We start from the raw sequence: 24,666 nt of genomic DNA, 5'->3' as shown, positions 1-24,666 counted from the left end.
AGTAAATAAATGTTCCAACAAGGAACGGCCTCCAATCTTCACCTGCAACTAGCAACGCTATAAGAGGGGCTGAGCAAAGCGGTAACATAGCCAATCAACGGTTTGCTAGGACAATGGTGGGTTAGAGGTTTGACATGGCAATTTGGGAGGCTTGCAAGCAAGTGGTAGGCATCATAGAAATGGCATAGCAAAAGAGCGAGCAAACTAGCAAAGCAAAGATAGTACTGATTTCGAGGGTATGATCATCTTGCCTGCACAGTTGTCAGAGTTGACTGGATCCTCAAAAGCAAACTCAACGGGCTCCTCGGTAGCGAACTCGTCTCCCGGCTCTACCCAAACAAGACAAACAAGCAACAAGGATACAATCAACCACGTGCAAGCTCAAACAATAAGATGCAATGATGATATACTATGTGGGATGCGATGCGGGATGCAAAATGCAAGATATGACAGGAAAATGCATGAATCTGGCCTCAACTTGGAAATCCAAGTGTTCCACTGGAAAGATGAGATGAAATCGCTTGAAAACGATATAAAGAACGCCGGAATCGGAGTTACGGTTTGGAAATGGCAACCGTTTCAAAAATGACACCAGTCTGCAATTTACAGCAAGTAGGCATCTAAATGCAATGAGATGTACATGCTACAGCACCCAAACATGACAACAAAATACATGGCAGGGTTGCACACAAGTTGCTTAACAAAAGTCTAGCACTGAGCTACGGCCAATTCATCCATTAGGACGTTCCAACAAGCATGGCAAAAACGCAAATGGTAAACAGATCTCAGACTTAGTGAAATTAACACTTGTCTGGAATTTCAGATCATATAGCCCTCTTCGGAGCAACAAAACAACATGCTACAGGATCTGAACAAGACAAAGAAAGACATGTCATGGAGCTACTTCACAAGCTTAACAAAAGTCCCTTAGTGACCTTAAGCCAAAAGGGATCACAAAATATACTAACAAGCACACGAACATAGCAAAAACATAATCAGTTTCAGACTTTGTGAAAAACTGGGACATGCTGAAACAATAACACACGAAGGCATGTTTACGAGCTCGATGCACTCTCCACGGTGCAAGTCATGGCAAGACAAGCATACATACCTTAAGAAGGCACAAAATACAAGCTAGACATGGCAAGAACAATGGCATAGCATGCACGGATCAACTACAATAGCATCGGCAAAATCGCAAACAAGTTGATGATCTGCCCAGATTCACAACGAAGCAAAAGTAGAGCTCGATTGGCTCAAGCTAGGGTGCTCCATAATTGCAAACAAAGCCATGAATGGATAGAGCATAACAATATTAACAAAACTCCTTTACTGATCATCCTCAAAAGAGGCACGGATCACTATGAAACAGCATGGACATATGGCATCATGAACTAAATAATCCCAGACTTAGTGAAAACTACTAAGTCCCTGAAAACAGATTCACCGGGTGCCTCACTTTGCAAGCTTGCACAAGTCACCACACACATCACAAAAATACATGGGTTGCACCTCTTAAAAGATAACAACATCCTTAACAAAACATATGTAGGACTCACAGGCATATCATGCACACAATAATCATGGCAAAAATGACAGAAGTCTAAGATGAACTAGCAGATCTGACAATTAACTCACAAAGCCCTCTTCTAACAGCATTTCGGGCATCAAGATGAGCTCAAATGAAAATGATGCAATGGAATGAAATGATGTACTCTCTGAGATGAACATTTTGATATGCTATATTCCCAAATCAGAGCTACGGATGCAGAGATACCACAGGTCAAAGTATGCATAAAAATTAGGAGGAGAGGGGAAAAAGTCAACCCGCGGATCTCAGATCCAGATCTGCACGGATTTCGATGCACGACAGATCTACTGTTCATCGCCGGAGTTCCTGTTCACCGGTGGAGTTCGTGGCGGCCGGAGCTCGGAGACGAGGAGGGAGAGGCCGGAGTGGCGGAGGAGCCGGCGCCGGCGACGAGGCGGCGGCCGGCGACGAGGTGGCCCGGGGCAGAGCTTGCCCCGGCCGGAAATGGTGCGGCCGCGGCGGGCTTCGACGGCAGCGGGGCTCGGGCACCCGGGGCTGGGGAAGACGATGCGGGGAGGAGGCGCGGGCTCTGGCCCGAGCGGCGGAGAGGCGGGCCCGCTCCGGGCCTGACGGGCCGGCCGGAGTGGCGGCGGTGATGTGGTCCGCCCGCGCCACGTGGCGCCCGGTGGTTGCCGGCGGCGGATCCGGACGTTGTCCGGCGCGGGTCGGACACGTCCGGCGGCGGAGGAGATCTATTTTTTTTCTTGGAATAGGGGTGGATTGAACCGCGAATTTTTTTGGAGGGGGGTGTATATATAGGCATAGAGGGAGCTAGGAGAGTCCAAATGAGGTGCGGTTTTCGGCCACGCGATCGTGATCGAACGCTCTAGAAGATGGAGCAGAGTTTGGTGGGTTTTGGGCCAAATTGGAGGGGTGTTGGGCTTCAACACACACGAGGCCTTTTCGGTCCCTCGGTTAACCGTTGGAGTATCAAACGAAGTCCAAATGATACGAAACTTGACAGGCAGTCTACCGGTAGTAAACCAAGGCCGCTTGGCAAGTCTCGGTCCAATCCGGAAATGTTCAATCCCCACACACGAAAGAAAGCTAGAAATGACCACCGGAGGAGAACAAAGCGCCGGAATGCAAAACGGACAACGGGGAAAATGCTCGAATGCATGAGACGAACACGTATGCAAATGCAATGCACATAATGACATGATATGAGATGCATGACAACGACAACAACACACGGAGACAAAACCGGAACCCAGGAAATAAATATAACTTAACGCCGGAAACGGCAAGAGTTGGAGTATAAATTGGGAAAGTTACATCGGAGTGTTACATCGGGGGAGGCGTGGGCACTCGACGCCGACCGTCATGACCGACTCGGTGTTCATACTGTTCATGGTTCCCATACTGGTCACGTCGGTCCCCTCATTCCTCACGCTTCGGGGGCGATCTCGGGCTGTGAGCCGACTGGACTGTGTCCGCGGCAACGGATCTGCTGTGAATCCTGTTCCGCGACTGAGAAACAGCGGAATTCTGATCTCCTGCTGCCCGAAGCAACGCTCTGATCTGCAGCAAGCCTCTGCCAGCCTCTGACTGGGAAGGCTGAATCGACTCCACTATGCAGGCTGCAGCTGCTAAATTCTGAATCGGAGTTCGATATACCTGCGGGGGCGGGAAAAGCTGACGTCGACTGGATTTGGGAACCCGTTGTCGCACCCGCTCATCGAGTGCTCGCTGGAGGTTTTCCAATAGAGCACGCTCGGCCAAATTTGCCAGGCGCGCGTAGTCCAAGGCGCGAGCCTCGGGGGTTTCTCCAATGATAGGAGTGTGCAGTGCATCCATGTTCCGGCGGCGAAGTTCTTCCCTCTGCAGCGACGTGAGAGGCTCGGGAAGATATTCCTCATGGGGACGCGACGGGTCGCCTCCGCCCGTGCCTCCGTCGGTGCGGGGAAAACCGGGAGGACTGGGTGGTCCATCGGCCATCAGAACCTCCGCCGCTGAATCGCTGCTGCCGCACTCGGATGCGGTCTCTGCGGAGCCAGTCGACAGATCGAACAGGCCGTAGAGGGATTCGTCGGGCTCGATCGCCGCGACTTGAGGGATGGCCGACTAACGGGCCACCGCGTGTCTCACCCACCGCTGAAGTCTCGACCGATCGGAGCGCTTGCGCCGGTGGGAAACGGGGAGGGAGGACAGCACAGGAGCCTACCGGTAAGGGGTCGACGGTTGCCGCAGGAGAACGCCGCGGACGCACGCGCGAAAGTGCGTTGCCCCACGGACAGGGAGTGCGTCCACGTCGAGTGGAGCCTCCTGAAGCCAGGCGGAGTCGTCGGCGATGAACGTGAGCGCGCTGAGACGGATCTCGCGGCCCTCCACCAAAACTCCGTCGAAAACCATGATGATTCGGGTCGGAAAAGATTGCAACTCCTCCAACAAAACGCTAAAACACCGGCCCCGAGGTGGGCGCCAACTGTCGTGGTTCTAAGCCTGACAGTGATGTAGGGGGGTACGTATGGAGAGGCGGGATCTTAGCTGTGCAGAAGTTGTAAGCACGCAAGGTTTACGAGTTCAGGCCCTTTTCGGAGGAAGTAATAGCCCTACGTCTCGGAGCCCGGAGGCGGTCAACTGGATTATGCGTGTATGAGTTACAGAGGTGCGAACCCTTGTCTCGGAGGGGGGTGGCTTATATAGAGTGCGCCAGGCCCCCGGCCAGCCCACGTTACCAAGGGTTCAATGTTCATTAAGGCGAGGCGTTACTGGTAACGCTAGTAATAAAGTGCTATCATGACCATAAAAAGCTATTTAATGACTGACCGTTAGCGTGTGGAGTGACTTTAGGTCTCCTGGTTGTCGAGTGGTTGGATCTTGGTCGAGTGATTGCTTCTTGGTCGAGTGTCTTCGAGTCTGTCGAGTGTCTTCGAGTCTGTCGAGTGGAACACCTTCAAGTCGATTGAAAGGTGATTTCTTCTAGAGATGTCCTCGGGTAGGGTAGGTAAGATAGGTCCATGACCCTACCCTAGGTACATAGCTTCATCAGCGTGTTTTCAACGAAATCCCTATATCAGGCAATTTTGGCCACTCCCGGACCGGAGGAACTAAACTTATTGTGGGAGATCAAACTGCCGCTGAAGATTCGTATCTTACTTTGGAAATGGGTTCGTGGCCGCCTACCTTTGGGTACGAAAGTGCTTAAACACAACGGCCCTAGTGATGGGCTATGCCCCTTATGCGACGTACCAGAGGACTTCAACCACATATTCTTCTTATGCCCGACAGCTATTTTCCTGTGGAGTTGTTTTCGGGATGTGGTGGGAGGCATTTGGTGCCATGACAATCTCCCGGAGATGTTCCGGGAGGTGCTTAGCTTCACATGCGCGATGCGCCCTTTCCTTTGGGTAGCGATGGGGGCCCTCGCATGGACCTTATAGAATGTTCGCAATAAACTTGTGATTGAGCTTGTGATTCCATTACGTGTGACTGATGCAATCTACAAAATTTGTGGCTTCTTGCAGCTATGGAGACTGCTTAGCAAGCGGCACGGTCGAAACAACATCGACTTGATCATCGCAGGCCTTCGTTCCACTGCTGGATCCATCGCTCCACCGCCTCCTCCGCCCCCATCCGGATTAGTTAGCATCCTTTTATTCAGGGGCGTTGTGTTGTTCCCCAGCAAGACTTATTTTGAACCTGTTGATCTTCTTCTTTTTCTTTCTTTGCTGTTGAACCTTGAACCTGGAACCTTTCTTGTGGATGGATGTTGGTGCAGTTGTTTTTATAATATAAAGTGAGGGAAACCCATTTTTGTCAAATTGCGGCAACTCAAAATATATTGCCATGGAAACTTAAAACATGTTGCCATGTGAACTCAAATTTTGTTTCCATGGCAAATTAAATTATTTATTGCCATTGCAAAGAACATACAGTATTTTGCCATGGTGACTTCAAATATGTTGCCAAGTTAAGTCAATTTCTCTTGCCATGTCAAATTAAATTATGTCGCTCCATGGAAAAAAACCATAATGTGTTGCCATGGTAGCTCCATAATTTTGGAACAACAACATGCCCATAATTTTTTTTTGCAAAATCTTATTATATGCCATGGTAGCGGACCATTGCAATTTTATTTTTTCTGTAGGTACTTTGGTTTTTGTAGTGGATCATGTGACAAACAAAATAGCACAGAGATAAGGGTTCGCGCTGGGAACCCTTCAAATCTGACGTTCGCTCGGTACAGGTTCCCAGATCGAACGCTTTAGTTCGATCGATGGATCGCTCCCAGGAACGACCTTCGGTCTGCATGCAATGCAAGCCTCCTGATAAAATTGGTAGCAAAGTTCTTTCATATTTCTGACGAAGTGCAGACCCATTATTCAGAAATTTCTTCACTATTGCAAAAACAAATGTGTTTCTAAAGTATCCAAGACTGGTCTTGTTCTAAAGGGCTTGACGCCACGAGTTCAAATATGTAAAAAGTTTCAAAAACGCAATTTTGGTTTTAAAAATATGAACCATCTAAATTGTCAAAAGAAAATGAAAATGTGTTTCGATCGGCATGCAGCCTGCTCGTGTACGGGTATATCCTCCCGATCAGGCCACACCCAACGGTGCGGTTTAGTGGCCGTTTCTCATTGAATATATCCCCCCGATCGCCACGTACTGCTGTTGAGCCGATGCAGTTTTTTTTTCATACCATGCGTGCGTGTGTATATCCGTCCACCGTCTGATTTAATCCTCATCTTATCTACCGTCAAAAAGATAATCCTCATCTTATCCATTGAGATTAGTATCCAAGGACTCCTAACTATATATATATACACGAGCCAAACCAGCCTGCCCTTCAATAAACGACGTGCGACTTGATTACCACTGATCTGAAGCTAGGTTCTAGAGAGAAGTTATGGCCATCAGCGGGGCTATGCCGAAATCCGACGGCGACAAAAATTACCCCGGAAATATGACGGTGTTCGTCTTCCTCGCGTGCCTCGTTGCCTCGTCCGGCGGTCTCATCTTCGGCTACGATATCGGCATTTCGGGTAAGTCAATTCCACTCCACTATCCATCCGTCAGTCACATGTCACGGGCGTATAGATTAACCTAAGTTCAATCTTTTGATCGTGTGCTAGGCGGCGTGACGTCTATGGATCCATTTTTGATCCGCTTCTTCCCGTCGGTGTACGCCAAGGAGCAGGAGGTGGTGGACACGAACCAGTACTGCAAATTCGACAGCGTGCTGCTCACCCTCTTCACCTCGTCGCTCTACCTCGCGGCCCTCGTCGCCTCCCTCTTCGCGTCCATCGTCACCCGGAAGCTCGGCCGCAGAGCCACCATGCTCGGCGGCGGCGTCGTCTTCCTCGTCGGCGCCGTCCTTAATGGCTTCGCCATGAACATAGCCATGCTCATCATCGGTCGGATCCTCCTCGGCATCGGCGTCGGGTTCAGCAACCAGGTACGTGCGTGCTTGATCTGTTGTTGAGGTAATGTTGCTTCGTTAGTCCGTTATAGGTAGACTAGTCCGTGCATCCGTGGGTGCGTGATCGATTCAAGTTAGAATGGTTCGTCGATTGATTCATAGGTCGACGGATTGTACAGTTTACTACTCCCTCCGTCCGAAAATACTTGTCATTAAAATGAACAAAAAGAAATGTATCTAGAACTAAAATACATCTAGATACATCCCCTTTTATTCATTTTGATGACAAGTATTTCCGGACGGATGGAGTACTAGCTAGCTAGACCGATCGAACTGATTTATTTCTTCCGGCGACTCGATCGGCGCGTACGTTACGTGCGTAGCGCTAGATACGCGTGCATGCATGCATGCATGCGTGCAGGTTGGCCCGAGTAATTTGCAAGCCAAGTCGATAGTTTCTTTTATTAACGGACTAGTTTTATTTTGAGTCCTGCTAGTTCGTTTGCATATATCTCTCATCTGATAGTTGGTTGCCCGATTGAATTTTTTTTCTTTAGAAAATAATAAAGAGGATTGCATTAGATGCGTAATATGTTGATCGAGATGATGATAGTAGCCAGAGGATTGCATGCATGCATGGGTCGATCGGATCGGAAGGAATTTATTTATCTTGCAGGTAGATTAGATCGGATAGATTTGGACGTGCATGCTGGCCGGATACTCGCTACTTAGTTTGTTAGTAAGTTGGTGTGCATGGATCTAGTTTGTTGAACAGAAATCCTATTCTTAATAACTCCATGCCTGCCCAATGAGATAATCCTATTCTTGGTTTGCTAGTATTTTCTCCCATTTTTACGCATTTGCGGCCGCTGTTTAATATTGTTTAGATTTCTACGATCACGCGTAAAAATTCAAGCGGAACTATCTTCGTTATGTTGTGGAGCATTATTATTCTTCAAGAGGAACTATGTTTATATAATATTGTAAAAAAAAGTGTCATTATTACATTACATAGTATAAATCTCTGATATTATATGTGGACACCGGTAGATTTTGTCATGGCTGTCGTTACACTACATGTTGTTCACATGCATGCATGTTTGTCTGTTGTTGATGGATGTGCAGGCTGTTCCACTATACCTATCTGAGATGGCGCCGGCCAAGATGCGGGGCATGCTCAACATCAGCTTCCAGCTCATGATCACTGTGGGGATCCTCGCCGCCAACCTCATCAACTACTTCACCGCCAAGATCTCCGGCGGCTGGGGCTGGCGCATCAGCCTGGGCCTCGCCGCCGTGCCCGCCATCATCATGGCCGGCGGCTCCCTCTTCCTCCCCGACACGCCCAACTCCCTAGTCGCCCGCGGCAAGGAGGAGGAGGCGCGTGCCATGCTCCGACGCATCCGGGGCACCCACGACATCGGCCTCGAGTATGACGACCTCGTGGCCGCCAGCAAGGCTTCCAAGGCCATCGAGAACCCGTGGAAGACGCTCCTCGAGCGCCGGTACCGGCCGCAGCTCGCCATGGCAATCCTCATCCCCACGCTGCAGCAGCTCACCGGCATCAACGTCGTCATGTTCTATGCCCCTGTGCTGTTCAAGACCATCGGCTTCGGCGGCACCGCCTCGCTCATGTCCTCCGTCATCAGCGGTGGCGTCAACATGCTCGCCACCTTCGTCTCCATTGCCACAGTTGACCGCCTTGGCCGCCGCAAGCTACTCCTCGAAGGCGGCTGCCAGATGATCCTTGCCCAGGTACACTCACTTATACACAAGTAGCGTACATACACGTAGCTACAATTCATTGATGAACTTGACATGACACAGTTTAATTATATGAATGACTTGCAGTTTGTGCTTGGGACGCTGATCTGGATCAAGTTCGGCACAGACGGCGTGGCCACCATCTCGAGGTCGTACGCCATCGGCGTCGTGTTCTGCATCTGCGTCTTCGTGTCGGCCTTCGCGTGGTCGTGGGGCCCGCTGGGGTGGCTGGTGCCGAGTGAGATCTTCCCGTTGGAGATCCGGTCGGCGGCGCAGAGCATGGTGGTGGTCTGCAACATGGCCTTCACCTTCATCATCGCGCAGATCTTCCTCATGATGCTCTGCCGCCTCAAGTTCGGCCTCTTCTACTTCTTCGGCGCCTGCGAGCTCCTCATGACCTCCTTCGTCTACTTCTTCCTCCCCGAGACAAAGGGCATCCCCATCGAGGAGATGGACCGGATCTGGGCCACACATTGGTACTGGAAGCGCTTCGTCGAGGGCAATGGCGGACGCCGCAATGTCCAGTTGTCATCATCCAACGCCGTATGACCAACATCGATCGACTAGCTTGGTCCCATCATAGTTTTGGTTTATCTCCTTTAGCTAGCTAGAGCCCTCTTGGCTAGAGAGTAGAGACTGTTATTTATCATAGAGTTAATTAATTAGTTTTGGGAAAACTCAGTTAATTACGTGGATTAGTGCTGATGCGTAGCTGGAGAGATGACTCGACATTGTACTACTGCTGCCCTCATTCACATTGAGATTGAAGAGCATCGATTTAGCACGTACAAATCCATGCAGCAAAATTGTTCCATCGGACGCAGGAAATTATATGACCTTCTCTTTTTTTTTTCAAGTACATGCAAGAGCATTGCATGTCTTTTCCATTAAGAAGAATAAGGAGGAGGTTTTAGTACAAGGATCATTACAGAGAAAAAAATTATATAAGACCAGGTCTCACGGTTAGCAGGTGAGACCCGTCCTGATGGATGACACGTGGCATTCACAAATCACAAAGCATCTAATCTTTCCCCCCCCCCCCCCCTGATTTTAAGTGAGGGGTGGGGGGTGCTTTGTGATTTGTAAATGTCACATGTCATCCATCAAGATGGGTCTCGCGTGAGACCTGTTCTCATAGTATTATTTTCCTCATTACAGAGGCGAAGCCACCATGTAGGAGCGTAGCTCGCGGCGCATTTTGGTGGATTTGAAAGGGTAAAGACATGCTAGTGACGTCTGAAGTTACAGTTTGGAGAAGAGGACATGTTACAGTGTTTCTTTCATGTTTCTTACAGTAGCACACAGAACGATGTACAGTAGTAGTTCTCTAGCAGAAACACACCACACCAATCAAGATCAAATCAAAAAGTCGAAAAGCACTGAACAGAAACAGTACGCCAGCAGTTTCTTTGTAGCACACCACACCAATCAAGATGAAAGAACAGAAAAATAGTGAACTGAAACACGCGTGTACTACGATTTAAACATCACCAGTGGCGTTGTTAGGCGGGTGCGGCCTCTGGCCGGCTGACGACCCCGAGGTGGGTGAGCAACGCCCACAGCAGCGTTATCAGCTCGCCGCCCCGCGCAATGGCCTCGGCATGAGCGTCGACGTTGTCCGAGGGGGCGGCGTAGAGGATCATCTCAGACCAGAAGTCAGCGAGGACCTCCGAGGCTGCCTCTTCGCCTTCCACCGCCGCCAGCTCCACCAGCTTCTTGCCGAGCTCCGCGCCATTCTTGAGCACGTAGTGCGCCTCTTCAGACTCGGCGTTCAGCGCCTGGACCAGCGCTTCGGGATTCGACGCCGCCGCCCTTGCGCCGCCGGCTGCCGCTATTGCGCGCTTGCCTTTCTTCTGGACGGCCTTGTACAAGCTCTTGCACCACTCGTTGTCGTCGGGGAGTAGCTCGGGGGTGTAGATCACCAAGTAAGCGCAATAGCACGACAAGTGCGTGGCAGCGATTTTATGAGCAGAGTCAGCCTGCTGCGGCGGCTCTGATCTCCTCACTTCCATGATGCTTGTTGCAATGTGGGCCACGAGCATGGTATCAGCTACACCTTTGACGCCATTGGATGCCGATAGGGGGTTGTTGCTGCCGGTCTGCAGATATAGCCTTGTGCACAGGGATGCCACGCCATTGCTTCGGTTCTTCCAATTGGGGCTCTTCAGTGGCTTGAGGACTGCGGTCTTCACCGCTGTTGGCACCTTCTTCCTGTCAAGCAGTGGGACGAGGCGTCGGAGAAGAGCCACTGGAGTTGTGGTTGGGTAGAGCGCCAATACTGAGCATTGGTTCATTTTGCCCACCCAATGATTTAGCAGCTTGCATTTTCTGCGCAGCACAAGACCAAGTAACTTTTTCTTCCAAGGTGATTGCTGCCAAGAAGAAGCATGCCTAACATAGCGGCAGATCAGGGATACTTTAGTCCAGTTAGAACAGATGTAACAAGCAATCTCCCGCACCTCGGCAAGCACAACTAGCGCCGAGAGTAAAAACAGAGGTACACAATATCGAAGAAAAGACTTCCATATTCTATCCGGTTTGAAGAACTGAAGAAAATACTTGCATATTCTTTCTGGTACGAAGGATGGCAATTCATGTAACAGTGCATCTGCCCCTGACGTGGCCATCCATACCGCAAAATCAGAGAAGTTATGCTCAATAGATATAATAAGCTCCAACCCATGGTTAGGAGTGAAATAGATAAGCTCAAAATGGGCAGCCAACAGCTTGAATATGAGGTCGGGAGAGATGAATAATAATAATCATGAAGGAAAGAAAGCTCATGTGCAATCATCCCAAGTGCTCTTTCATCGCCAACATCTTGGAGCAACACGTGTGGCAATAAGTTATGGGAGTTGGTGAAACCGATCTCAGCAATTGGATGCCTTGTAAATCGACATCTTTGTTAGGAATTAATCATGTTTAATTAATGGGATAATCTCCTTCTGTAACAAACGTGCGGTTAGTACTCCTTCCGTTTTTATTTAGTTCGCATATTAGCTTTGGTCAAAGTCAAGCTTTACAAACTTTGACCAAGTTTATATACCAAAATATTAAGATATATAATAACAAATCAACAACATTAGATTTATTATTAAATGTACTTTCACATCGTATAGATTTATTATGATAAATGTCTATATTGTTTTCTATAAACTTGATCAAACTTTACGAAGTTTGACTTCAGTCAACTCTAATATGCAGAGTAAATAAAAACGGAGGGAGTACGTGGTAACCGTCGCGTCCCTCTCTCCCGCCTGTTGCAAGGAACACGTCGTTCCGGATGCATCCCTTCGGGGCATATAAATTGTAAGGACATCATCATCAGTAATAGAGAGATTTCATTCGTTTTGTTTTCTATCACGTTATCAGCACGTCGCTCTCCGCTGAGAAAAACAACGCCGCAACAACAGATGGACCAAGGGGAAACACAAAGCATGTGTGTCCGACGACGGCGGCGCGGCAAGACGCTAGGCGGCATTGAGGACTGCAGGCCAAGCCACTGCCGACTGCGGGCGCGGACAGCGCGGCTGCTCGAAAGCGCTCACGTCGACAACACGGCCTCGGCATCATGGCGACGAGGCGTGCCCCGACACACACCGGCGTGTGTCCCGGCGACGACTCTCCGAGTCAAGGCGCTGGCGACTGTGAATAGACGGCAAGGCCAAGCCCGGCGAAAGGCGCGGCACTCTGGGAAATAGGAACACGGCGCGGCACCAGGCGTGATTCTGAAAGGGCCTCCGGCGTGGCATCGACCTCTCGTCGGCTGCAGTTGCAGAAAATCAGGAACAGGGGAACCTTATCTCTTTGGAGATTCTCAGTTCAGCCCTCATATTATATGCTAATATAATCCTGTATGAGTTTATGGTGTCTTTTCGATCGTCCACAGGTCAATGGATATCTGCAGTTTAGCAATTTGGCTTGCCGCATTTCACAATGAAGCCATCAGGCTCATACGATATGTTTCTGTAGCCTTCATACTTGCAATGCATAGCACTTTAATCATCTTGGTTAGCCCTCAGATTTGCAGTTGACAGCACTTTGATCATCTCAGTATCATGATTGGCTGATTTGGCCTGTTCGTTTTCTGGCCTAGGACCATTATTTTCTCTTGTTTTTCTTTTCTGTTTTAGCTTCTAGCTATTTTACAGTAATATCTTGCATGTTACTGTATTTTAAAGCACATTTGTATATCAGCATATCTGATTAGGCAATTTGATGGTTGCCACATGTTGATGATACTTGCAAATTAATTGTGCATGATGATTTCATGCGGGATATGTTGGGAAATATCCAATAGAGAATTTTGCTGAGTTTGCCGTTGATGGTATCAATCATCGAATCTGGCCGATGTAAAGATTAACTTGACGGCCTGGGATCTCAGTTCCCACAGAACCACACCCGCTCAGGGGCTCCAGCTATAATCGCTATAGCAAAGTATGTCGCATTGCACTTTACTGCACCATGATCTATAAAAATAGAGTATCTCGTACTCTAGAGCTCTTTTGAAGAGCAATATGATCAATATGTGGTGATTATGATGCTTGAAGTGCGTAGGAAATGGACGCTTGTACGACTCCATGAGTTGGAGTCTATGGTAGCATACAACTCTTATGTGCATCAAATCAAATAGTAGTTGAGATTCTGCAATATTGCAGTTCTGGATGTTGATCTCATCATGTAATGCTCTTTACTTTCAATCCTTCCATGAGGATTTGCGCTGAACAGTAACGTCAGCGGTAAATGAAATTTGAGTTGTGATGAGAGTCAAAGTAAGAGTGGATCTGAAAAAGGGCAAAAGTCATTTCAAGGAGAATGACAAGGCCAACAACTCTGATGGTTGCTATAGGTGTGGCTGTATAACTCGTTCGATTGCAAGAAAATGTGATACCTCCAAGCATTTGGTGGATAAATACATGCAATGAATTACAAGGGCAAAAGGTTCATGGGAACCAGTGTGAAGCTTGCTTCACTGGACATAGCAATAATTTCCCGATGGTTGAAAGTTCCTAGACGTACCTCGGGATGTGGGAACCAAGAGCATGCTCAGCAAAAGGAAGTTCCACTACTTAATGTCGATGACATGCTAGTGGACTTCGCTACCAGTGATATACAATATATGTATTTCTATATGAGTTCAATCATATCTTGAAATTGGTTTCTTTCTCTGTAGAAGCCTATTGGAATAATCCAATTGAGAAGAAAATGTGTTAGTAGAAACTGGGCCTACTAACATGATACTAAGGGAGATTAAGTATTTCCAGACTCTTGAGAAGAGTAGTGGAAACATCATGACAATTGTTGGTCGTGATGGGGTAATTATTGGTTCTGGTCAAGCCATAATTGCACTCCGTAAGGGTACTATATGATAATCATGGACGCATTCATGCATCAAGATTCTACTCGTACCTTGTTGAGTTTTAAGGATATTTCCAATGGTTTCTATGTTAAAACTCATATAATGAGTGAGGTTGGAAGCCTACTCATGACTCAACAGAAAGGATTTGAATGAAATCCTAGAGTAAATGCTTCTCTATATTGTGGATTGTATTATACATACATTAAATTGGATACGCATTGGCGTATAAGATAATTTTCTAGAATCTTGAGAAGTTCAAGATACGGCATGATTGCCTTGGTCATCCTGGTATTGGGAGGATGAGAAAATTATTGATGGTTCAATTGGACAAAATCTAACGGTGTGAATTATCCAAATTCATTGAATTATGTATGCACGATGTGTGCAAACTAGGAAACTGACCGCAAGGCCATCTTATCTCATGAAAGAGGATGAGCCACTAGATTTCCTTGGATATATATATATATATATATATATATATATATATATATATATATATATATATAGCACCGTAATTTTACGTTCCGTAAGTTTTGTCTTATTTCCGACGCAAAAAAGGACCGTAAGAAAAATATATAATCACCGTAAAAAATATTTTATGTTATGTAAAATTACAAACGTAAAAACGTAGTCTGAAATACACATAAACTGCAAATTTTCTTGTCTTATGACCTATATTTTTATTTTTTATGTCAAATTTGACGTAATTAATCAATAGAAATGTAACTATTTGAATTCGAAACGTAATTTAATTATGAAATGATCGTAAGATTACCTCGAGTGAAGAATAACTTATTCTACACCCTGGGTGATGAATGACTATACCACAAGCAATGTCAAGTTTAGGCAAGTTTCGCTTAGGACAAACTTGGAATGACAATTGTTTTGAAACGAGCGGGAATAACAAACAGTGCCGGTGGCCTATTTCACAATCTAATTTGAATGAATTAGCCCCTATTTACGACATGATTTCTGCTTCTTTGTTTGTTCCTCCAGGTGTAAATCAACTTTGCGTTTGAAGTTTTGTAGAGTGCTACATCCATATCTGTGACGTGAGCACCTTTAAAAGGAATTCAAGATTCGTGACAACCTCGCTAGGCTTGCTTAGCACATCAATTGGAATGCCTCCGGACGCTGGCAAGATGCTCCGCTTCTCGTTTGCCTACTGTTGATATACCTAGCTTGATGCCCGCGACTGTGAGTGTGTCTGCCATGTGCGAATTGCAAATAACACACAGATAAATTTGAGAGAGCGATGGCCTTCTTCATTCTAATCAGGTCGCGTGTGCCCGGCTGGAGGTTAACAAGCTAAGCAAATTTATGGTAGCTTTTAGAAAAGAAAAGAAAAGAAAAGGCAATATTGTGACAGACAGAAGGAGAAGCATGCATGTGCGTTTCAAAGTGTGTACAATACAATACAGTCTTTTGGCACTTTGGCGGCTCTTTATTTGATGCTGCCTCCCTGGCTCACTCGTCTGATTGAGGGACCAGTTAATTACGCTCCAAATCTCTTTTTGATATAGCTTCCGCATGGATGGAAGCATCAGCCTGCCTGCAAGGAGGATCATACCATGCCGTTCAACTTCAACTTATCGTTTTCGTTTCCCATTTATTAAAGATGAAAACTACAGTAGTAAAATCAATTTTTATAGGGTCAGAAGCTCTCTTCGACGGCCACTGCGGCGCTCCTGGTTTTTTATCGTGTAGAGTGATCGCACGGCAAATCAGTGCTGTAAGAGATTTGGAGAGGAGAGAATTGCGCTAACCGATGTGTGTATTATTGGGCATGTGGGCGAGTATATATAAAGTACATGACCTGGGGGAAAAGAAACATCTCCTAGAGATAAGGTAGGAACCATATAGGAGAGCTTACAATCAATCTTAACAAATCCTAACCTACCATGCATAACCTATACTCTAAAATCCCCCTCAATCACAGCGTAGCGTGGTGAATAACATGAGCGTCGCGAATGGTTAGGCCGGTGAGAAACCGAAGGCGGAAACCAGATGGCTGACTTCCCTCCACGATCATAGCTGGAGCATCATGGGCGGTGTCACATCGCGGACGCCTTGACTATAGAGGAAGCTAGAGAGGTGCTCAAGCGATGTGATAGCCCTTTGTATCGATGTCGAGATAGTCGAGAGCATAGGGTGGTGAAGCCGTGCTCGAGGTAGCCATGTAATTGGACCATATGGCCGATGTTGAGGTTGGGGTTTCCGCTGTCGAGGTAGCCGCACAAGAAGCCTTGAGCGCAAGGAAGCCCCAAGAAGTTGGGGAAAAGAAACATCTCCTGGGGGTGCGCCTCGAAGAAGATGGGGACGTGATTAAGGTAGCCATCGAGGAGGGTTTCGATGCCGAAAATGATGTTCTCGAAGTCGTCATAGATGAGGTGTCAAATCGGGTTTGCAATACCTAGGGACATGTCGGGACAAAGGCATGCATCGGTGTTGTCAGTACTGAGTGTGCATAGTTGGGGATCCTCACGAATTGTACTCCATGTCAGAGGGACTAGCAGGGGAATGCTCCATGTTGCAGCGCAAAACAACATGAAATAGAAGGTCTCGATGTTGCCCACGGTTGCTAGAGTAGATGAAGTGGCCGGGGAAGATACAATGACGCGGGCGATGAGTGTGTGTTGGATGAAGAAGGTGTGGTCGACAAAATCAGAGGTAACCTGAAGGGGCCACATCGGTGCATGTAGAAGCACGGCAGTGGTTCTCAAAGTAGACGATGAAGATCCGAATGTCATGACAAATACCATGAGTGGACGGTGGCGATCCTTCTCCTAGGGAGGCGGGACAATGAATGCCATGGTAGACGTCAACACAGAGATGACTACATAGAACGCGTGCGACCAAACTATGGTCCATGGGAGCGATGTAGTTGTGACTCATTATTCGGTGCAATGGCAGGGGGCACCGACAACGTACGAGCCACGAAAGGCACTTCAATAGCCGGCTGCGAGGATCATGGGACGGTGACACCACGGCCCGAAGGGTGACGCAGCGGCAGCACGTTGCTCGGTCGGTGGAGATGCTCACATACTTGATAATGATATTCAGGGGATCCTACGGAGGTGCCCACAGATGGAAGATGAGACCGGTCGCGCGGTGAGGAGTGTAGATGCAAGTGTGGGCACTGGGCGCCTCCTGTGCGCCACGTAACGGCACCACAGTCGCAGAAGAGGCCGGTGCTGCCGATATCGATGTCAGAGTAGAGGCACGCGAAGTGAAACTAGTGATGAGTGACATAGTCTGATCTATGATAGACGAACAAAAAGGACATGCCGGTCAAGTGACCAGCGGAGAGAAAAAATAATCAATGATCGAAAAAATACTCTTCATGGTTGTCGGTCAAGTTTATCGGCAAATGAACCCTAGCTACATGTTGCACGGCCCATGGTAGAGATCATGGAGATTGACCTCCCCGAGGATGGTGCGGCATGAAAGCTGTGGTGGAGCTAGGTCTACGAACTTGATATAAACTGAACCTTGATGGTGAGATCCAATTTGTTGTGGCGGCCTGACCTTTCACAACACTACTCCACTAGCAGTAGTAACCTCCCGCGCACGCGATGTACGCAAATTAGATGGGTGAAGCTCATGATTCCGCACGAGAAACCAATCTCGATGACGGTACTCACATGCAAAAATAATTTCCTCACAAAAATCACAACACAGAGGTTTTTTAAAGATTCCTTCAAAATTTGATACAGGAGTCTACCCTGAAAAATACATTGTGTCTATTTTATAAAATAGACTGCATTTCCAATGTCGGTACCATGACTATTTATATTAAATGACCTTCTAAACTTGGTTGTTAAGCAAGCAAACTCACGCCATGTATAAAAAAGGAAACAAAGGTTAAAACAATCTGGTCTCTGTTTTTTAGGGTACTAGTAAATGTGTACGTGCAATACACGTTGATATTAGGTACTATATTAATTACACATAAATATTAGGCAGAATATTATTTGCGTATTAATTATGTGATTAGCATTGGCATTAATATTTGGTAAGATACTAGATGACCCGTTGCGCCAATGGCGCAAAGGGCGAGAGCAAGCCGAGCTTTGAAGCTATGCGAGTTAGAATATTTAGACACCGATATTCTTCAAACATAAGAAAAAAGTTCATAACAAGCGCTATATATTGCATTTACAAGTACGGTGTTTTTCGAGCAATGATGTCGCTGGATTTGGCTCTGATTTTTGTAGAGATGTCGCTTCCATGTTTCATTTGTTGTGGAGGGCGCCATGTGCATAGCAGAGATAGAGAATGACAGATTATTGTGGATTGACGCTTCTCTTCAAGTTTAACATACCGCTTCATTTACCAACTTTGACAGGAGAAAATTGGATCAGTGCACCCACCGCATAGAGCTCCAGGAAGGCGGCAATCCAACAATACATGGCATAAGTAGTGTGTGATTGCTGCTTAGAAAGTTAGCAACTTTTCTCCTACTCTGCCCCGCTACTTCCCTCCTCACTTCATTTCCTTCCTAGATCCCCTTTCTTTTCCAGCTCGCCAGGGGCACCAGTCGCTGTTGCAACGCTAGCCGCATGAATCGGCGGGGTACACAAGCCCTCAGTCCGGATCGACGTCCACGCCTCCGGCTCCAACATGCACGCACGCTGGACGCCGCCGTGAACCACCTCGTTTTTCTTGTGTGTTCTTGTTCCTAGGTAGTTCCCCTAGCTCCATTGTTGCTCCTGTTGTCCCTTTAATGGTGATTCCGGGTGCCAGCACGCAGGACCGAGGCCGCCTTCTTCGGTTTCGTCGGCTGCCGCTGTGGTCATCCTCCTCGCCGAACAGCTCCACAGACCGTGACGGGCTCCGTGTCTCCCCTGGACCACGGGTCCCTCCTACTTCCTCCTCGATGTTGACCGCCACTGCCCCTGTAAGGAGCTCATTGCTCTGCTTCGTCCGACCTTGGCACTAATAGAAGGGTGAGAAATCACCTCTGCATGTTGCTGGCTGCGTGTTGCTGATGTCGTTTTCTACTTGCTGCCGTTGGCTGCTTTGCTGCATTCTGCTGGCTGGTTGTTGCTTGATGTTGATGCCTGATTATGTTAGCCGTGACCTGCGTGTAGATGAAAAAAGAGATTGATTTGCTATGAAGAAAGATGGCGATATTCAATATTGTTTAATTTACTTGGTCGTCACACTGTCAGACTAAGGCTAGACTTCCCTGTGTATAAAAGTTTTCACTCTAATATTTGATTTATGAGGAAAATCACAGAAAAGTTCTCAACCTGCTGAAGTTGTAAAATCCATAACAAAATCAAGCTTAGTGAGTGTAAAAGATGATGTACTTTAACAAAATGTCTTGAAATCTCTAAAAATTCATAACTTGCATTCTAAGACTCCAAGAAAATTTTATTGCCAATTGCAGTAGCTTCATTTTCAACTTTTTGCATGACATCTCATACAAATCATGCACTCTACACATTTAGGAAATTCATTGATACTGATTTTCCTCCGGTTGGTTCTTTTCCAAGGTTTCTTCGTCGTTTCAATAGAGTACGGCCACAAGGGGTATTACGAGTTCGATCCGCTGCTTCATCGGGACGTTGACCAGCAAGGCAAGCATCTGCTTGTTGACCCTATCTTATGTTTTACTTATGTTGAAGGATTATACTATCTTGTTGTTGTCCGTGCTGGTTACCATGTCATACCTTTCTTTGCAATATCCATGTTTAGCTTTGTTTGGCATGTCTAGGAGTTTCTTGCTGTTCATGATCCGCAGGTCATGATATATATTAACTCCGACAATTTGTATTCATCTTAAAATACGACAATTATGATAGCTTCAAACCATATTAAAAAAATCAAACTAAAAGATAAGCACCTCAACAGCTATGTTTCAAAATAGCAGCTCAAGCACATGAAACATTGAGAAGGATCTTTTGCTACTAATGTCAACAAAAATTTTGTTCTTCACACAAATGTAAAATAGATTTAGATCTTCAAGAATAGAGGATGTCGATACATCTCTGGATCCAATAATGAAAATCATTCAAGAAGTTAGACCTTACTGAGTGACCGGTACGCGGCGGAAATAGATGCACATATCTCATTTCTATTCTACAACAGAGAAGAATAAAAACAACCAACCAAAGTGACATATTAGTCTTTGTGTGGTGGTTGCAGGCTATACTCTGAATTTCTGATGAGGGAGAACCCATTAACGCAAAAGAAATTTAATATTATCATTGCTATAAATGTAGATGAAATGAAGCTCCACATTCAGTATGATTTTCTTATCTCTTTTTAGACATTTAACAAGGAAAGCCACAGAAATTGGAAAACGCTTCAAACCACACCTTTTTACCTGTGAGCTTGCCAATTAAGTTTGTGCCGCCGTCTCTTCCTGATCTCACCTCGGCCAGTTGCCTCATCAGTGACCCGCGCCATCTCAGTGTAAAACACATCCATTCATGGCGGGGATATATCCTCCACCATTGCGACTGGAAAAGAAACATAAATGAACTAAATAAACATGTAAAGATAAAGAAAATTGTGCCCAAAAAGGATCAGTTCCATACGCTCTGAGATGGTAGTAGTATGGCAAGGATCAAATATAAAGCTTCATGTGACACTATGGTCATGCATCATTGAAACAAAAAAAGGACGTTTAAGATAGCTGACCAAAGCATTTGTTCCATGTTCATGCTATTTGTCTCACATGGAACAAATGCTACAAAAGAAAATTTCAGTCCATGCATGTACCTCACCTAAAATCAATCAATTTTTACGCAGAACATAGAGAATATCCTATGGAGAGAGATGATCATAACTGACATTCCAATCACCTTATTTTTGAACAGGAAATATTCTCTTAGCTCGTCTATGTACCATGACCACAGATACTTATTTAATTTAACAGGCAATCCATGTTATTGAATTGCAATCACCCTAGTGCATCTGCATATCAAGAGGTGGCTTTTGTGGGCATTGTAGTAACCTTTTAACGGATCCTAATAGCAATATCATGTGCAGGAATAAGAAACCTCACCTAGACTTATGCTGAACATGTCTTGTGCCTAAATGTAGGTGTGAATAAAGATGTCTCTTTTTACCCAGTAGTGGCATCTTGGCATTATAACGAAGGTTGAAAGACATTGTTGCTTCCAGGAAATAACCAAAGCAAAGTTGGCATACATAAAAAGACAATGGTCAGTACAAGAACTCTTATTCCCTTGCAGACCGAGAACCACAAAAGCTAATCCTCAAATTTGCACCTCTTGTTTTTGCATTCGGATGGACATCAACCTCTCCTTTTGCATATTTATTGTCCTCCTCCCCAATTTCCCGGTCCTATATTTTAGTGAAAACAACTCCTTGTGAGCTGGATCAGGTGTTGTTTCAGCCACTGTTTACAAACGATCCCAGCAAGAAGACTAAAGAACGTATATAAGCGGTAATATACATACATATATATATATATATATATATATATACACACACACACACAGGTGCAGCTAATTTAATGCAAAATATAAAAATCTTAACCAAGATCGAATCCGATCAACACAAAACAAACACATTATGTACATATGGACCATAAATATATATAAGTGGCAATGTTAAGTACCTTCGAGAACAACTGGCCTGGCAAAGGTGATCGTTACAACAAAATGAATGAAGTATCATTTTGAGTCAGCAAAATTGATCAACAGAAGACATCAACCTTGTGGTCTTCGAGAGAAGATCGACGTCTTTCTCCATATTAGGGCCACATTCTTAATAGCAGAGAAAGGGAAATACTAATACCCAAAAGCAGGTGCATATATATCTGTTCATGGTGAAAAGAGGTGTGTGTAAGTTAGCTTTAAATTTCATAATAACCAAGCAACACTACGCAGTGTAGAAATCATAACCAGAATAGTTTATATCTGAAACAAATACTAAGCAGAAAAAATAAAACAACAAACATCGTTGCCAAACCCATCATCCTTCATCTCTAATCCACAAGACTTCAGATAGAAGTGCTATCTGACAACCTCAGTAGATGCTCACAAAGCCGCATCTACATTTCCTCAATCCTCTTTCTGCTGCGATCATATACACACAAAGAATATCCTGTAGAAAGAGACAACCCTAACCGTGCATTGCAGATAGCTATATAAATAATATTTGTTTGCTTTGTTGCACTTCATTGAGCAGGTAAGATCTATAACAAGAAATATACACGTACATGACAAGGTAAAATTCCCTTTTTTCAGACATATCATAAATCCTACAATAGCAGGGTGAAAATGCCAATGTGGACTTCTTCAGCATAGGCAACCAGTTCTAAAGCTAATGTTATATTTTTTTCAGCTCCAACCTGCATACATACAAATATAATTCTCAAAACTCGAGCAAAATGTTATATCCAACGAATGAGAATAAAACATTCACTAACCCTTCTACGAGCCGTCTACTGGACTCTAACATGTTTCTTCCTACAGTTCCTGAGTCAACACCTCATTATATTTCCTTCCTCCAACAGCATTGACCAAGTTCAACTGATCTGCCGAACCAGATCCTCCACTGAAAACTGAAAAGGGAAAACAACTTCAGAACCAAAATGAGGAGTTTGCTAAAATAGACCTCCAAAACCATTTTTGTGGAGCTATCCTTTATCTTAATAATAAGCGTGCAACTACTCCTTTCACTTTTGATCTATCAAAGTTTCTAACAGGATCTTGATAGCCGAAGTGAATATTTCCTAGCACATCAGAAAGTGAGCAAAGGGTAGATGAAAAGTAGTTGCTAAATACGTCCATGCTTCCAAAAAATTGTTACTCATGGATAGAAACAAGCTAAATGAAATGCTCACTCGTTCAGATAAATAAGAAATCTGCATTCCATGTAGGCACATACAAATAAGAATCTGCACAAACACCATATAGGCATAAGGAAATAAGAGCAGGTGCTAGGTAGCTTCGTTTTTCCTGCACGAGACACATCAGTGAGAGTGAAGCTGCACAATGAGATACCTTGGATAAGCCATAAGTGCAGTTGGTCCACAAGTCGAAGAAGCAAGCGGGGCCGTCATCCGAGTCGGGGTCCTCCTCCCAGGGCTTCTTTGCAGTCCGCTGTCGCCTGGCTAGGCCTGGGCCACGACAGAGTTGGGGCAGCAGACCCAAAACTTACAAAGATCCTAACACTTCCAATTTTCTAGATGAAATGAAGAAACATTGACTGATTAAAATCCTATTCTGAAAATTCCTAGCTTGTTATCAGAACAAGATATCATAACATCCTGGGTGCTGCCAATAATAACCGAGGAAACTGAAAAAGAGCATGAGGATAATTTATAATCACCTGAACTGACCACAATATCAGTGCTACATTCCAGCAAGAAAATGGAAGGCAGCCCTATCACTTCCCAGGTTGATTGTGCAGAACATCACAAGTAATCTGTAGTCATATAAAATGATTAATTGAATGGATCTCCCATATACCATACCAAATGGTTGAGAAATGCCTAAAACCAGGAGAGAAGAGAGAGAGAGAGAGAGAGAGAGAGAGAGAGAGAGAGAGAGAGAGAGAGAGAGAGAGGAGGAGGAGGAGGAGGAGGGCAAGAGCCAGGGGCGAGGAGCACCTGCATCATATGTCGTGGCTGCAGCGGGTCGGCCTCCGTCGGCTTCTTCCAGCTAGGGGAGGATGCGGCTGACAAGGAGTGGCAGCCAAGAAGAGCGATGCAGGAGTCAACGAGGACGACAAGGGAGATGGCAGCAGCGCGAGGAAGAAGAAGAGGCCGGCGGGGAAGGCCTCACCAGACCCGCCCACGAATCATCTTCCTCCCTCCCTCCCTCATGTGGCCATGAGCTCACCCTCCCCTTCCCTATCCTCCCATGTCCGAGCCGGCGGCAGGTGGCCGCCTCCGTCCTCCTGCTTCAAATCTGAGGCGGACGGGGCAAGTGCGGCGACCTGGCTGTAACTCCTCTGTGACATGAGGCAACGACCAACGAGGGGAGACACGAAAGAGGAGGGGACCGACGGCATGGGGAAGAGGGGCTTGCGGAAGGGGCGGGGACGAGGACGAAGGAAGGGGGAGGCGGCGGCCAGAAGGACGAGGGGCGCGGCCTCGCGGGGCTCGAGGACGGGAGGGGATTGGCTTTTCACCGCGCCGATGATTGTGCACCACGCAGCCTAAAAGAAACCCACCTACTGTTTCTTTGGCCCCACAGATGAATGGCCCCAGTAGTCATCCACTGCCAGATGGAGCACATGCGTGAACAAGGACCAACGGCTGACCAATCGGCAGCAGGGTCAAAACATAAACAGTAATTTGATCGAGCGGCCCAAAATCGCTAGCGTTCGCAGGTGCCTCAGCTATGCGGGTTGCATAGCAAGGTTTATATGTTCAATTAACTGCACACTAAACATGTTAAACGCTCACCATTGGAGCAGTCTGAGTCGTTGGATTGACCTGATTTGACGGCCGTGATTTGTTGGATCTGCCCCTTTGGGTCTTTTTATATTGATATAGATAAACGATGCCGCTTTATTTAAACATGAAACCTCGGAGTGTCATCCGAAATACTCCCTCCATTCCACAATGTAGTGCTTCCTCTATCCTCGTGCTTTAAC

The 24,666-nt window shown here is 46.2% G+C and overlaps 1 protein-coding gene, 1 long non-coding RNA gene and 1 pseudogene across 4 annotated transcripts; 1 reads left to right on the top strand and 2 right to left on the bottom strand.

The window, feature by feature from the left end:
* Window positions 1-6,375: 6,375 nt before the first annotated feature.
* LOC123106253 (sugar transport protein MST8) lies at window positions 6,376-9,572 on the top strand. Its single transcript, XM_044528465.1, has 4 exons — window positions 6,376-6,579; window positions 6,670-6,992; window positions 8,082-8,711; window positions 8,808-9,572. The coding sequence occupies exons 1-4, from the start codon at window positions 6,444-6,446 to the stop codon at window positions 9,267-9,269; spliced, it is 1,551 nt and encodes a 516-aa protein (XP_044384400.1). The 5' UTR covers window positions 6,376-6,443; the 3' UTR covers window positions 9,270-9,572.
* Window positions 9,573-10,222: 650 nt separating this feature from the next.
* On the bottom strand, window positions 10,223-14,492 carry LOC123106215 (uncharacterized; annotated as a pseudogene).
* A 3,895-nt stretch (window positions 14,493-18,387) lies between these two features.
* Window positions 18,388-24,141, bottom strand: LOC123106252 (uncharacterized). 3 transcript variants are annotated; one of them, XR_006451254.1, is made up of 9 exons: window positions 23,675-24,141; window positions 23,395-23,490; window positions 23,067-23,247; window positions 22,490-22,624; window positions 22,280-22,411; window positions 21,677-21,877; window positions 21,098-21,399; window positions 20,414-20,549; window positions 18,388-19,162 (listed from the first exon to the last, which is right to left on the bottom strand). It is a non-coding gene; the product is annotated as an uncharacterized lncRNA (long non-coding RNA). The 3 variants fall into 3 exon arrangements; XR_006451253.1 differs by having other exon boundaries at window positions 21,098-21,209; window positions 21,324-21,399; window positions 21,677-22,411; window positions 23,675-24,139; XR_006451252.1 differs by having other exon boundaries at window positions 21,677-22,411; window positions 23,675-24,138.
* Window positions 24,142-24,666: the final 525 nt, after the last annotated feature.

The sequence above is a fragment of the Triticum aestivum genome, chromosome 5A, assembly GCF_018294505.1.
Source record: "Triticum aestivum cultivar Chinese Spring chromosome 5A, IWGSC CS RefSeq v2.1, whole genome shotgun sequence".
NCBI lineage: Eukaryota > Viridiplantae > Streptophyta > Magnoliopsida > Poales > Poaceae > Triticum > Triticum aestivum.
The sequence above is the reverse complement of the archived record's forward strand: the minus strand, read 5'-3'. Positions and strand labels throughout refer to the sequence as shown.

What these genes read in the sequence shown, in the direction of transcription:
- LOC123106253 (XM_044528465.1), top strand. Translation starts at nt 6,444, where the DNA reads ATGGCCATCAGCGGGGCTATGCCGAAATCCGACGGCGACAAAAATTAC. An exon ending in CTACGATATCGGCATTTCGG is followed by an intron (nt 6,580 to 6,669) that starts GTAAGTCAATTC and finishes ATCGTGTGCTAG; the next exon opens with GCGGCGTGACGTCTATGGAT. An exon ending in GCGTCGGGTTCAGCAACCAG is followed by an intron (nt 6,993 to 8,081) that starts GTACGTGCGTGC and finishes ATGGATGTGCAG; the next exon opens with GCTGTTCCACTATACCTATC.